This window comes from Pelodiscus sinensis, chromosome 12 (assembly GCF_049634645.1).
Source record: "Pelodiscus sinensis isolate JC-2024 chromosome 12, ASM4963464v1, whole genome shotgun sequence".
In the NCBI taxonomy this organism is placed as follows: Eukaryota; Metazoa; Chordata; order Testudines; family Trionychidae; genus Pelodiscus; species Pelodiscus sinensis.
Window position 1 is genome coordinate 3,857,753 of NC_134722.1, and position 13,709 is coordinate 3,871,461.

Sequence of the window (13,709 nt, forward strand, 5' to 3'; positions counted from 1 at the left end):
GCGTGAGGCTCTTGCAGGGAAAGATCTCCCTCCGTGGGTCTGAGGGCAAAGAGCTCTCTCCCTAGCCAACAAGCCATGGAGTTTGCTCTTCTGCTGGCTTTGCTCACGTTAGCCAAGAGGGAGCGAGCCCCAGGTGGGCAGGAGACAGGACGGGAGGAGGCGACTCACCTGTCTGTCTGGGCGGGAGACGGTTTGGGGTTCTGGCCTCTCTGCCGGTCTTGTTTGGGCGAAGAGATCCTTCCAGCTGGCTTCCTGTCACGAGGGCCCACTGGAGAACGGAAGGACAAAAGGTTTGAGCCTTTGCATGAGCCACGTGACTGGTGTTTTAAACACAGCTTTGGCCTGGACGGGCCAGACGGCCTCAGAGAAAGGCGAAGGCCCAGCTGCAGCACCCCGAGAGACTCTCCTCTCTGTGCAGCGAGACCGGGCACCGAGGAGCCTTGGTGCACACAGCTTTACCCTCTCGTCCTACGCAAGGAACTGCAGAAAGCGCTACCCCATGGCCTCCCAGGCCGAGATCCTTTCATTGGCTCGTGGGGCCCTGGGACAGAGCCTGCATCTGGCTGTTTGCCTGGGACCGGCCAGGCATGTCCACAGTGCTACACACAAACGCATGCTGATGTGAGGGGGTGTATCCAGGCGGCCCATTTGAGTGACTGTCACTGTGCTTGCTCCTGCTGGCTGTCAGGCGCTGGGAGGGCTAGAACAGCCGGGCTTCTGAGCCTCACGTTCCTACAGCCGGCCAGCATCTGAGAACAAGGATAAAATGACTCTCCTCGTTTCCCAGCTGGCTGGAGAGGAGAGTCTCTGAGCTAGCTGCCTGTTTTCCTGTGGGCGCCAAGTCCTAGCACTCAAATCTAGCCCAATCCTCCAAGGCAGTAGCGGGACAAGCCAGGTGAGCAGCACTTGAAGGATTTTGTTCTGGCTCTGAGCCACGGCCGACATAATACACCTACGGTGAGAGAGCAAGGAAAACACCGTCACGTGCCACAGCCTGCTTCTGAACAGCGCTCCAGGGCAACGGTGTAGTACTTCCTCCTTGGCCCGCTGCTCCCGTCTGCACTAGCAGCAAAGCAGGGTGACCACTGGCGAGCCAAGAGGCGGCAGCTTGGATTTGTGAAGAACAAATCACGTCAAACCAATCGGACTGCTTTCTGTGATAGGATAACGAGCCTTGTGGCTAAGGGAGAGGCGGTGGATGTGGGATACCTAGACTTTAGTAAGGTATTTGATACACATGACCTTCTTATCGATAAACTAGGCAAATACAACCTAGATGGGGCTACTATAAGGTGGGGGCAATGGCTGGAGAACCATTCTCAGAGGGTAGTTACTAACAGTTCACACTCGTGCTGGAAGGACTTAACAAGTGGGGTTCTGCAGGGGTCTGTTTTGGGACCGGTTCTGTTCAATATCTTCATCAATGATTTAGATGATGGCATACAGAGGACACTTATTAAGTTTGCAGATGATCCCAAGCTGGGAGGGGTTGCAACTGCTTTGGAGGACAGGATCATAATCCCAAACGATCTGGACAAACTGGAGAAAAGGTCGGAGGATAAAGCTTAATAAGGACAAATGCAAAGGGCTCCACTTGGGAAGGAACAATCCGTTTCACACATTCAGAAAGGGAAGCGACTGTCTAGAAAGGAGTCCTGCCGAAAGGGATCTAGGGGTCAGTGGACCACAAGCTGAATTTGAGTCAACAGTGTGACAATTGCCAAAAAAATAAAAATAATAAAAAAAAAGCAGCAAGCAAACATGATTCTGAACGGGAGTGTGGTGAGCAAGACATGAGAAGTCATTCTCCTGCTCTACTCTGTGCTGATTAGACCTCAGCTGGAATAGTGTGTCCAGTTCTGGGCAGCATATTTCAAGAAAGATGGGGAGAAATTGGAGAAGTCCAGAGAAGAGCAACACAAATGATGAAAGGTCAGAGAATGTGACCTATGAGGGAAAGACTGAAAGAACTGGGCTACTTTTGTTTAGAAAAGAGACGACGGAGGGGACATGACAGCAAGACAGGTTTCAGGTATCAAAAAGGGCGTGACAAGGAGGAGCGAGACAAATTATTCTCCTTCACCTCTGAGGACAGGACAAGGAGCAATGGGCTTAAACTGCAGCCAGGAAGGTTCAAGTTGGACATCAGGAAAAACTTCCCGCCTGTGCAGGTGGTCAAACACTGGGATGAGTTGCCCAGGGGGGTTGTGGAATCCCCGTCTCTGGAGATACAGAAGAGCAGGTTGGACAGACACTGATCAGGGACGCTATAGACCGCGGGGGCAAAAGCCTCTCAGCGAGCTAGATCCGACCTGCCCAGGGCTTTGATCCAGCCTGGCAGGCAGTTTCAGGCCCCACCCCTGAGCGCTGCTTCTATTAAAAGGGCTCCTGACTTCCTTGCGCCTCAGGAGCCCTGGGGAAGGCGCGAGGCCCTTTTAATAGAACCAGTTAAAGGGCTCGCAGCTGCTGGTGCCGCTAGCGCCTTGCTAGGGAGCCAGAGACGCGATCCCTTTCCACTGCTTCTATTTAAAGGGCTCGCCCGCGGGGCGGCTGCGTTGCTGGGCAGGTGCCCGGCAGGCAAAACCCTTTGAACAGAAGCAGCTGAAAGGGCTCGCAGCTCTCGGACCCGCTGGCCCGTTGCCTGGGAGCCGCATCTGTTCAAAGAGCTTGTGCCGGCCGGGCGGCTGCCAGGCAACAAGTGAGCAGCGAGGCCAGGAGCTGCCAGCCCTGCGATGTGAATCGAAGCCTCCACCCCAGACAGCTCTGGGAGGAGGCTTGCCCCCAGCACCCTCCCCTCTGCTCCAGGTCCTTCCACTGGCCAGAAGTCAGGGGCAAAGCTCCTGGCAGGGTAGCTCTCAACCCCGCCCCTTCCGGGTCAGTCTGCGGCCATTTCCAAAATTTGTGAAGTGTTCCCCCTCATCAAAAATTATTGCCCACCCCGATCTAGATGGTGCTTGGTCCTGCCTTGAGGGCAGGGGACTGGACTCGATGACCCCTCGAGGTCCCAATATCTACAGGGCTCTCCCCGCTGCCAAGGGGCAAGCAGACGGGGTGCAGGGCTAACAAGTCACAAGAGAAAGGGAAGAGCCTGGAGTTGCGGGGCTCTGTTACAGTGACAGCTCAGATTCTGTTGCACACAAGCGTGGGGAGTGCTTGTCCCCCAGGAATTAAACTATATTAAACTATAATGTTCTGACCCCTCAACTTTCTGTGCAGCCTCAGAAGCCTCTAAAGCCTGGGGCAACACCCCGCGCAGAGAGACGACTGGAGACGGGGGTTTCTCAAACAGCCGCGACAGCGACAGGAGCAAGAGGAGGGCAGGCCGGCATGCGCTGGATGTTCCCTGCGACTTGTGCACTGGATTCTGCCCTTTGTTTCCACACAGGATGGGCGGGGTGATTTTGCAGCGAGATAACAGAGGCTAGATAACGATCTTGCCGAGAATCCAAAGTGGAGACCAGGCACGGAGAGACACAAGGCAGCTGGGGAGGCCAACGCTTTCCCCGCCCCCAGGGAGCGACCTTGTCTTCTTTTCCTCACCATTAACGGAAGTTCCTTCTCCCCTCTGGCTTCCCGGGCGCAGTGCCTGGCGAACACCCTGTTTTCTATCAGAGAAGATACAGCCTCGGTGTGGACGGGACGGGCCGGGCCAGGCGCTTTCTGGACTCTAACCGGCCGGCAGCCCGCGGACCAAGCGACTGCCCGAGCACTGCGGGAGAGCTGTCTGTCTAACTCCGGCCACGCCAGTGCGCGTTCCCCCCTCGCTGCATCGCCCCGATTGCTCACCTCTCTCGGGTGACAGGTTCACTCGCTTGGCTGGAGGGGAGCCCGGCCTGTCTTTGTCCGCTGGCTCGTATCTCTTCCTGCTTCCTTTGTCAGCCGCCTGCAATGGAAGGAACCAGATGCTAGATCCAGACACACCCCCCCCCTCACAGGGAGCAACAGGTGTAGCTGGGCTCTGGCTTGTGGAAGGCACCAAAACACTCCTGCCAGCCCACTGCGCTGGCCCAGCCCTTCGGGAGGTTCCCGTGACGCAAGTGGCCAGCCCAGGGGTCCCTCGGAGCCAGGTGCCATTAGGCCCAGCGCAGAGCGGTCAGCCTGCGACCAGCCTCCCGCCGCATTTCCGCCGATGGGACATTTGACAGCTTGGCACAGGATAGAAGCTGCATTTTGTCCCGTCTCTCTTGGCTGGGGGAGGGCACGAGTATTTACACAATCTGCAGGGCCCGGACATGCCCAGCCCAAGGGAGGGGGGTTCCACCACACGCTGTGTGATGCTGCAGCAGCTGTTTATTGTGCCCTCCATGGAGAAGAGCTTGACATGCTTTCCGAGCTCTCGGACGGGTTCCCATCACAGCTGGTGGCGCTGCTCCCTGCCGCCGAGGCGGGAGAAGTTGGGAGAGCAGGAAACCTCCACGCCAACCGACGTGATCCGGGCCTCTGGGGCAAGCTGCCTGCTTTGCCAGGGACCGGCGCATGTGGCCAGGACGCTTGGCCCAAGGACGGCCACCGCTAGGAGCGCTTTCTCTGCTAGCGGCATGCCAGGGCAGCAGGCTCAGCACTCGCTCGGAGAGCTGTGCCCAACGAGCCACCAGCTTCTCCCCCCCTCCGCAAGGGATGGCCCGCTGGGATTTCCAGCCACAAGCACCGGCCCACTCCAATCCCTTTCAGGGGCAGTTTGCAGAGCTCCCCGGAAGCCGGCTGGCTCGTTCCCAAGGCAGGCTCAGCACCCCAAGCCACTTGGCTGCAGGCTGGCCAGGCTCGGGCAGAGCCAGAAGACCCTGCAGCGGAAGGCACCACCTGTAACCCTGCCTCGCTCAGGAGATCTCTCGCTGAGATCGCAGGCCAAGGAGCTAGCTGGCCACAGGCCTAAAGAATGCCGCTCCGGCGATGGGGCAGGAGGAATGTGCCCCAGGGAAGCTTCCGACCCAGCCAGAAGTTAAGACGCAGCATCCACTGCCCAGCAGGATCTGCTTTCCACAAGCCCTTGAGAAGCAACCGCAGACCTCGGCCACAGAGCTCCCCTGGCGCGAGGGCTGCCAACTCTCCTCCGGCCTGCGGAGGACCAGCAGCCGGCCCCTTCCTGCCCTTCGAGAGCTCTCGCCCCACGTCTCACCTTATTCAGCAGCGTCAATTTGATCTCTTTGTGGGCACTGAAGCCCGCCTGCTGCGGCTGTGGAGGTGGGGGCGGGAGAAGTTGCTGCGCTTTACTCGCTTGCACGGGTTTTGTCGATTTCAGGGGCTGGGCAGGCGCCTCCCGTTTCCGTTTCTCCTCTTTAGCGCTGTCTTCTTTTTTCGACTTGCCTGCTGAAACCAGAAAGCCACTGTCAGCTGCTCGCAATAAACCCTGCCCTGCCTTTTCCAGAAAGGCGGAAAGGCAGGCAGGCGCGGCAGGGACTGCAAAGCCAATCGGGTCCAGATTCAAACCGGTAGGAAGCCAGCGTCCCCCAGGGGAGAATACTTAACATACTAGCAAGCGAGGAACAGGCAGCTCTTGCATCAGGTGGGAATAGGGTCTCAAATGAGCAGATGGGGTGTCTGGGAGAGGAAATAATGATCCCCCAGGAAGAGGCTGGCTCCCGAGGGCGGGCGTGCAAAGGAGATGGGCCATGGAAGCGTGATGGGGAGTGTGCATTTCTCTCAGCATTCATCTTGGGACTCCCCCCATCTACGTTAAACCTCGGCTGCCCCCCACGGCCCTATCTACCTCCACGTCACGGGTTCCATGCTGTCTACCTGACCTCCATGCAGGGCATCCCTGCGGTAAGTCACCCCCGCATGCGCTGGTACCACACTAGCGTCATTGACGCTTGTGGGAACTGTTCGTTCCACGTCCTCCCGTTCCCCGCTCTTCCGTCACACACACACAAAGACCAATTTACACAAACGGAAGTCAGCCATGGGAAAACCGTCCTGTGTTACGTCCTCTTGCGATACGGCCATGGTTTTCGGAAAGTACCTTGGACGGACAGTGGGGACGTCCTGTGCCACCCCGTGAGCTCTCTGAAGAGCTAGACCCCCACCCCCTCATTCTCGGGATCCCAGTAATCGCAAACTGGGCGCTTCCTACCTTTCTTTTGCTGGGCTGGGGTCAGGGATCGGGAGCTGGCCGAGGACACGGGGCTGGCCAGGTCGGCGTACATGTCTTCAGAGTCCGCACTGCGTATGGAACTGCTACTGGAGGAGGCACTAGAGACAGAGGAGACGCTGCTCACGCTCAGGGACCTGGAAAGCAGACAGAGACTCTCACACCCCCTGCCAGCCCCGCCAGGCAACCTGAATTCACACACACCCCTTCTCGAACTCCTGTGCTGCACGAGCGGAACAGGCCCGTGGGACTCCAGGCCAGAAGCGTGTCTGCATCCGAGCTCTCCTCCAACGCTGATTCTATGATCTCCGCAGGCAGGCATGGCACAACCCATCCCAAGCGTGTTAGGTGCAAGATCACCAAACCCTTCCATGTAACACTGTGCACAATTAGACACACTCGGACTCCAGACTATCACTTCACAGACATCCATAAAGCAAGAACTAGGGTGAGTCTCGGACGACATGTTTCAGGGATGGGGTTTAACTCAAGAGTTACCCCCTATCATATACGCTGCCTGATACTTAATTACCAAGGAAGCTCTAATAGACGTGACTTCTCCATGCCAGGGGTTCCAGAGGCCACCAGGTTCCCACAGGGATGGGGAAGGTGGGATACGGCAGAGGGCAGGGAGGCCCACAAGGCGGATGCTGATGAGCGAGGACACGTTCCACACGGTTAACAGGCGGGAGAACCACGACTGTATTTGGAGATGCAGCCTTTAGACTTGGCTTGGGACCAGATCAGGATAAGCCACTCCCGGATCCCAAACCTTTGGTCTGTCGCAGGGAAATTCAGGGAGGGCACATCACAAGCTCACCACTCAGCCGTGTGCGGCCGAAGCGAGGAGCTCTGAACGACCACGTGGTGAGCCAGGGACACTCTCATGTCCAAGGGAGGCAGGGGCTACAGAATCATCTCAGCAGTCTGTTTGGGGCTGAGGACAGTCACTATCTCCTACGTCAGCCATGGCCAACCCGTGGCTCGTGAGCTGCATGCAGATCCTCCCCCCTGCCCAGAAAGTGCAGCTTGCGAAGCCGCTCCGCGGCCTTGAAAACAGCCCATGCCTCCCGGTGCTCACGGGGGGTCGGTCGCGCCGGACGGCTCCCCTTTCAAAATGGCATTTTTAAGATGGCGGCGGCCAGCGGGAGCCTGATGCGGCCAAAAAGCCTTTAACTGCGTTTCTTAAAGGAGCAGTCTTTTTTTTTGGCTGTACAACCTAGGGGTGGGCTTCCTTTTATTTTTTTGGCTCGACGACCAAACGCGGCAGGGGTGGTTTGTTTGGGTTTTTTTGCTTGACTCCATCCCCCTCCGGCTCTTTGCGCTATACGTACAACTGTTTTGGTTCTTTGCCAGTAACGGGCTGGCCACCCCACTCCTACGTGCTTTGGTCCGGAAGTCTGAGCAGCCCTGGTGCTCTGACAGGGACACACATGGAGTTGGCACACTGCTGGGAAAAGCCGCATGGTAGCAACTATTAAGCCAGCTTGTTTATGGTTAAGTAGGAACACCAGCCCGCACCGTCCATCTACCCTCGCGCCCTATCCAGGCCGTGTCGGTAGTGTAAGCAAGCTCACCGCCTGGCATGGTGTAAGAAATAACGGAAAAAGTAGACAAGTGAAGTCCTAGATATAAAGCTTGAGCAGAGGTTGAGGTAAAAAGAGAGCACTGGAGAGGCAGACTCACCCCTCGTGTCTCAGCCTGTGGAGGGCCTAGTGAATCGGACAAATATTTCCCAAACCTGCGTACATTCCCGGGAGAAACTGCAGCCGGGCATCAGTGCGGCTCTGCAGTGTACAAAGCTGCGAACGGACTGATTCAAACCACTTTCTATCCCACACCCATCACACTAGCCAAGGACCTACGAACTTCAGATAGAAAAACCAGGGCAGCTGCTCCCAGGACTCTTGAGTACGAAAAGGCTTCACAAGTTTATCTGGAGATGCATTTGACAGGGACTCATTTCAGGACTATCGGAATTTGTTAGTCACTGGGCATCGGAGGGAGCTCACCGACACAGCACTCCATCTGCTTCAAAGAACGTAACGGCGCCTTAGGCAAAACATGCAATGGGAACCGTTCTTGCAACTCCCTGTGCTATTGCCAGCACAAAACACCACCCCTCGACAGACGTCGGAGATGCTTTATGACCAAGCTGTGCCGACGTGCCAGGCTTCAATGGTAAGGAAATTGAGCAGTGAGGTTTAGGGAAAGTCTAGAATAGCCACATGCTGGAATATAAATACCTACTGTCTTCAAAAAATAAACACCCTGGAATTGTTATTTACAACAGCTACGTAAATGCTCGGTTAGGATTTGAAAACAGGGAGAGAAGAGGCCCTAGCCCCAAGCCGCACTGAAAGTGGGATGATTCAGGGCACACTGACAATTTCATTATTTTCTAGAATAGGCAACATGGCGGCTGTTAACTGTTTTAATTTTTCTAAGGTGGTTTCCTGCCATGTAAACTCTCCAACCGGTCCAGTACAATGCTGTCACACAACCTGAGCCTGCTGACCTTATGATAAAGTATAAAACACAATGCTTTACCTGGATTTCCTGGACCCGGATGGGGAGGGGGAAACTGAGGCAGACGTTGATCGGGAATGAGATCTGGAGAGAGACCGAGACAAGGATCTAGATCGGGAACTGGAGCCGCTATAGCTGCTGGCACTGCCACTGATGCTGCCGCTTACAGTCCGCCTGCAACAGAGATTCAAAGAAACTGTTCTCCTCTGACTCTACTCAGCAGCCAAGCAGAGGTGGTTTTTTTGTGCATTTGATCAGTGGTGAGCAAGAGGTTTCCAATGCAGGAGAAGGCTGGAGATGGGAGGAGTGGCCGGGAGGCAGGGCGCAGGAGCGGGCCGGGGGTGGCCGGGAGGCAGGGCGCAGGAGCAGAGTGGGAGAGCAGGGTCTCGGTGGGAAGGTGGATGCAGGAGCAGGCTGGCTGGGAATGAGGGGATCTGGGCAGAAGGGGCTGCAGGAGCTACCTCCTCTCAGAGCCAGGCACAGCCTGTCAGTCTGATCCAGACCCAACTTGCCTGACTCCAGCCTGCGAGGTTTGGGGCTCCCCCTCCCTGCAGCAGGGAGCTAGTGCTCCAGCCCTGCAGGGGTGGGCAGATTGGGGGGGGGGGGGGGCTGCAGAACCAGCACCAGTTCCTCAATGCTGGGGAGGGGGAGCCCTGAAACTCAGGGGCCGGATCCAGGCAAGCCGGGGGACTGCGGTATCCCACCCAGGCAATAAGGGAACCATAACCCACTTTTCTGTACTCTTCTCTAGTCACTAGGAAGGGACAAGAGGACCAGCTGCATTCAAAGCTAGGAATGAACCTAGGAAGCTTGTGACTGAAAGGAAAACAAACTGATGATACAGGACTTGATTTTATTTATTTTAAACACGAGGACCTAGGAAAGCTATTGTTTGCCCTTTAAGGACACACGTCAAGCTAGGTCTTAGGGAAGTCCCACATTTTTGAAGTCACATTTTCTTCTGGGTTGGCACAGAATCAAGTCCTTCCCTCCCTTGACTTCATTATAGAGCAAGAACCTTTGGATTCAACGTAGCACTGAGGTCAGGCCCGATTTAGTGGGTCTAGTAAAGACCTGCTAAATGGAACACTGAGGGCGCCCTCATCCACGCTGGTACTCTTCTTGGTTGTGAAGAGCGAGGGAAGTTGATAGGAATGTTTCTTCTGTCAAGCTCCCACTGTGGGAATGGTGCCAAAGTTCAGCTTAACGTACGGTGACTCCAGCTACTCCAGCTACGTTATTTACATAGCTGGAATTGTGTACCTTAAGCTTCAGAGGGGAAGCAGTGTTAGTCTACAAAGTGCCACAGGACTCCTTGTCGCTTTTGCAGATTCAGACTAACAGATGTATTGGAGCATAAGCTTTTGTGGGCAAAGACCCACTTCGTCTGTTGCATCTGTTAGTCTATAAGGTGCAACAGACATTCCCCCTTAAGCTGACCTTCCCCCGTAGGATAGATCTGGCCCGAGTGTCCTTTGATTCCCCAACGGCTGAACTAACTAGCCAGCTGCTCTAAAATGTATAACGCGATGATCTCCTTTTGGTGCGATTCAAGGATTCCACCTGCTGTTCTCACCTAATAGGTCTCTCGAGAGATCAGCCTGTTTGTGTTTTTAATTGCACACAACTAATGCTTTCTGCTCCTCTTCCCATTCCCTTGCTACCCACAGGAACAGATTTCTATGTCAGAACGAGTTCCAGGTTTGTCCCTCCATTAGCAATTACACGGCTCTTCCACTCGTACATGTGATCAAAGCTAGGTTCTCCTACCTCCTGGGAGGCGTTCTCGTTTGACGTTCCTTCCTTCTGGCCTCTCTATTGTCCGCTGGTTTGGCTGGCTCTGGGGCAACTGTGGCAACTTTAGTCAACGGCGGTGGGACTGGAAGGGCAGTTACTTTCTTCACAGGCTTCTCCCTGCAAAGTTCAAGTGGAGATCTGATATTCTCATGCAGAACTGCACACACTGGGCACAGAACACGGGGATTTTCCAAAGGAACGCAACTCCCCAACATTTCCACTAATAAAACACGATCCACTTATTGTTATTGTGTTTTTTGGAAAAGAAAACGCAAACTGCATCTCACAGAAGCCTTCCCAGACACTACAGAGCCCCTTCGCCAGGAGAGTTTATTGCATTCTAATATGAAAGGTTTTTAAAGAGACCAGCTGTTATAAAAACAGCCAGTATTATGGTGACAACCTACTCCAGCAGTTTACAGTTCCCCTTGGAATTCGTTTTGGATGATACATGGGTATCTGAAACACATGCCTGCTTACAAACCGTGGGCCAGACTTCAAAGTGAGACACACAGACAACTAACTTAAGTGCAAACAACAGATTCACTTGCCTGCTAAGGTGGCGTGCATCCATTTGTACATGCCTCTTTCCAAACGGCGACCCAAGGCTTTCCTCTAGCAATTTACCATGTGAAGCCCCACAAAAACCAATATACTTGTGCATTGCCTTTATGCTTTTATACTCAACAGCAAAGGGGTCCCCTTCAACTCAATTCCAGCAGTGCTCTTTTTCAGGACCGTGATGAGCCACTGGGTGATGTTACACCCATTATGAACCAGGGTCGGAGCTGGCAGGCTGCCTGCAAAGGTTGTGAGCGTCTCTCTTTTGCTACCTATTCAATATGCTCTCTTAGAACCCCAGAATTCTAGGGCTGGAAGAGACCTCAGGAGTCATCGAGTCCAGCCCCCTGCCCAAAGCAGGACCAATCCCCACTCAATCAGCCCAGCCTTCACTAAAAGGGATGGAGATTCCGCCTTCTCCCTAGGGAACCCATCCCAGCGCTTCCCCACCCGCCTAGGGAAACAGTTTTTCCTCATATCCAACCTAGACCTCCCCCACTGTAACTTGAGCCCAATGCTCTTCATTCTGCCATCTGCCCCCACTGAGAACAGCCTCTCTCCAGCCTCTTTGGAACCCCCTTCAGGTAGTTGAAGGCTGCTCTCAAATCCCCCCTCACTCTTCTCTTCTAAACAAACCCAAATCTCTCAGCCTCTCCTCTTAGGTCATGTGCTCCAGCCCCCGAATCATTTTGGTTGCCCTCCGCTGGACCCTCTCCAATGTGTCCACATCCTTTCTGCAGTGAACTGGATGCAGGACTTCAGGTACACTTTATACTGTGCAGAGCACAGGTGTGAAACATGTGCGGTGTTTGAGAGGTAAAAGAAAACATGCCATTTGAGGCAGCTGGAGAGTTGCCATGCTATTCAGCAGCAGATGCAACATTACCAGAACAGTACCTCTAAAGGCATCACTCCACCCAGCCTCAGAAGGCCTGTTGAGGGCTCACGGCAGTGAGTAAAGACTGAATTAGAAATGGGCTGAAACAGTCACGTACCAGGCTGCACGACCTTCAAGTTGTAACTTTCTGAAAATGTTCTATGTCCCCTTTACAAACAGCGCTCTCACTCTACAGCAGAGAAGCATTCTCCACGTGTACTATTTTGTGGCAGAAGTGTATGAGATAGGAAATGCAGGCATATTAAAAAGAGCATGAGGGGGGTGACATAAGCTGCTAAACAAATATTTAAGTTTACATAGCAATTGTGCTTGTGTTCAATCACACCCAACATTGCAAAACAGACATACTATAACTCTATACAGCTACATTTCTTTTACTGGTTTAACGCTATTTGTAATACACAATATCTCCAGTCACATGCTTTGTATCTCCGGAAATCTTTCTACAAGAGTGTCATTCAGATTTCATATCTGTACCCGCCCAATTTACAAATTACGGTGTGTACACATGTAACACTTACATACACCCAGGCACATAGTCTGTGAACCACAACTATTAACACAATGAAGGGATTGCCATTGTTGCAACCCTACTCAATGAGATAATTAAGAGAATGCAGTTAATCAGAGACTTAACGCTCACTGTCAAGCCATGCAAGTGACATTCTGTATTGACCGTTTTCAGACCACACCCAGGATCCTCTAGGGGCCAAGGTGACACTATAGCTTTGAGGCTTTTCCTGCAACATCTCTTCCAAGGAGACAAGAGTCTTACCCTTTTCCAGCAGGCGGTGCAAGCTCTCCTTTTGCTTTCACAGGCGCTTTGTGCGGAGATGGTGTTGGGGAGGGAGAGGGGGAAGAGGAGAAGGACCGCGACCTGGACAATTAAAAAATAAATAAAAGATTAGCACTGGGAGGAAGAGGTTTCTAGTGTCTGATTCAGTCCCTGGGATTGTAAAAGGTCCCCTCACTTGCGCTCTCCAGGTCTTTCAGGTGCATGGTAGGGATGTTAAAATTAGACGAATCAACTAATCAAATAGTCAATGGAATGTCCATCAAACTATTTGATTAGTCGATACGGGCGCTTCCGCTTCAAAATGTAGTGAGAGCCTGCCCAGCTGTTGCTCCATTTCAAAGGCAGAAGTGACACACCGAGTCCCCCTCTGGTCCCGGGGTTCCATGCCAAGCTTCCGCTTTGAAATGCACAAGAGCCTGTGGGGGGAAAAGTCTTGTACATTTCAAAGGTGGCACGCTGCCGCTGCTCCTCTGACCCCTCCCACGGAGCTGGGAGAAAGGGCTTTTAAGACGGCTCCCCCCAGCATCCCCTTCTCCGCCCACCACAGCTTTTGCTTATCAGATAGTTGACTAGCCACTTACATCGCTAGTGTGTGAAATACCCTAGTCTCATTTGTACCTTTCCTTCCTGGGGCAGGTGGATGTATTGCACTGATTACTTCTAGTGGGACTCAGCTTGCTCTCTCAGTTTCATACCTACCCTCTGCTCTAGATTCCAGGAAGGGGGAGAGGAATTCGGAGGGAAAACTGGATGTTAGACAGACAGTGACTGGTTCTCAGCTATTCCATACTAATGCCTGGCTCCACACTTCACTACAGACGGCTACACAGCATGGGTTTTTACGAAGAGAATTGTGTCTCCTACATTCTCTGGCTCAGAAACACTGTCACTTAGCTAGTAAGTGACAAAAAAACTGGGAGAGATCTGGGAGAGATCATGCACCTGTAATTTCCTGAAATGCTCGGGCAACCATCAAGCAGAGCACGTGAAAGCTGAAAGAGCCAAGTGCAGAAATTATTTCCTGGACTGGCAGAGACGCA

The 13,709-nt window shown here is 53.6% G+C and overlaps 1 protein-coding gene across 9 annotated transcripts in view; it reads right to left on the reverse strand.

Moving 5' to 3' along the window:
* Positions 1–13,709, reverse strand: part of ZC3H18 (zinc finger CCCH-type containing 18) — a 67,544-nt gene that overhangs the window by 3,334 nt on the left and 50,501 nt on the right. For 4 of the 9 annotated variants that reach the window (XM_075939899.1, XM_075939891.1, XM_075939894.1 and 1 more), the window contains 7 exons: positions 12,649–12,750; positions 10,388–10,552; positions 8,639–8,791; positions 6,071–6,225; positions 5,117–5,307; positions 3,787–3,883; positions 169–268 (listed from right to left, as the gene is read on the reverse strand). In XM_075939899.1, coding sequence (XP_075796014.1) covers positions 169–268; positions 3,787–3,883; positions 5,117–5,307; positions 6,071–6,225; positions 8,639–8,791; positions 10,388–10,552; positions 12,649–12,750 — 963 coding nt within the window. The remainder of the gene's footprint in view (positions 1–168; positions 269–3,786; positions 3,884–5,116; positions 5,308–6,070; positions 6,226–8,638; positions 8,792–10,387; positions 10,553–12,648; positions 12,751–13,709) is intronic. The other 5 variants (XM_075939896.1, XM_075939895.1, XM_075939898.1 and 2 more) reach the window with 4 other exon arrangements.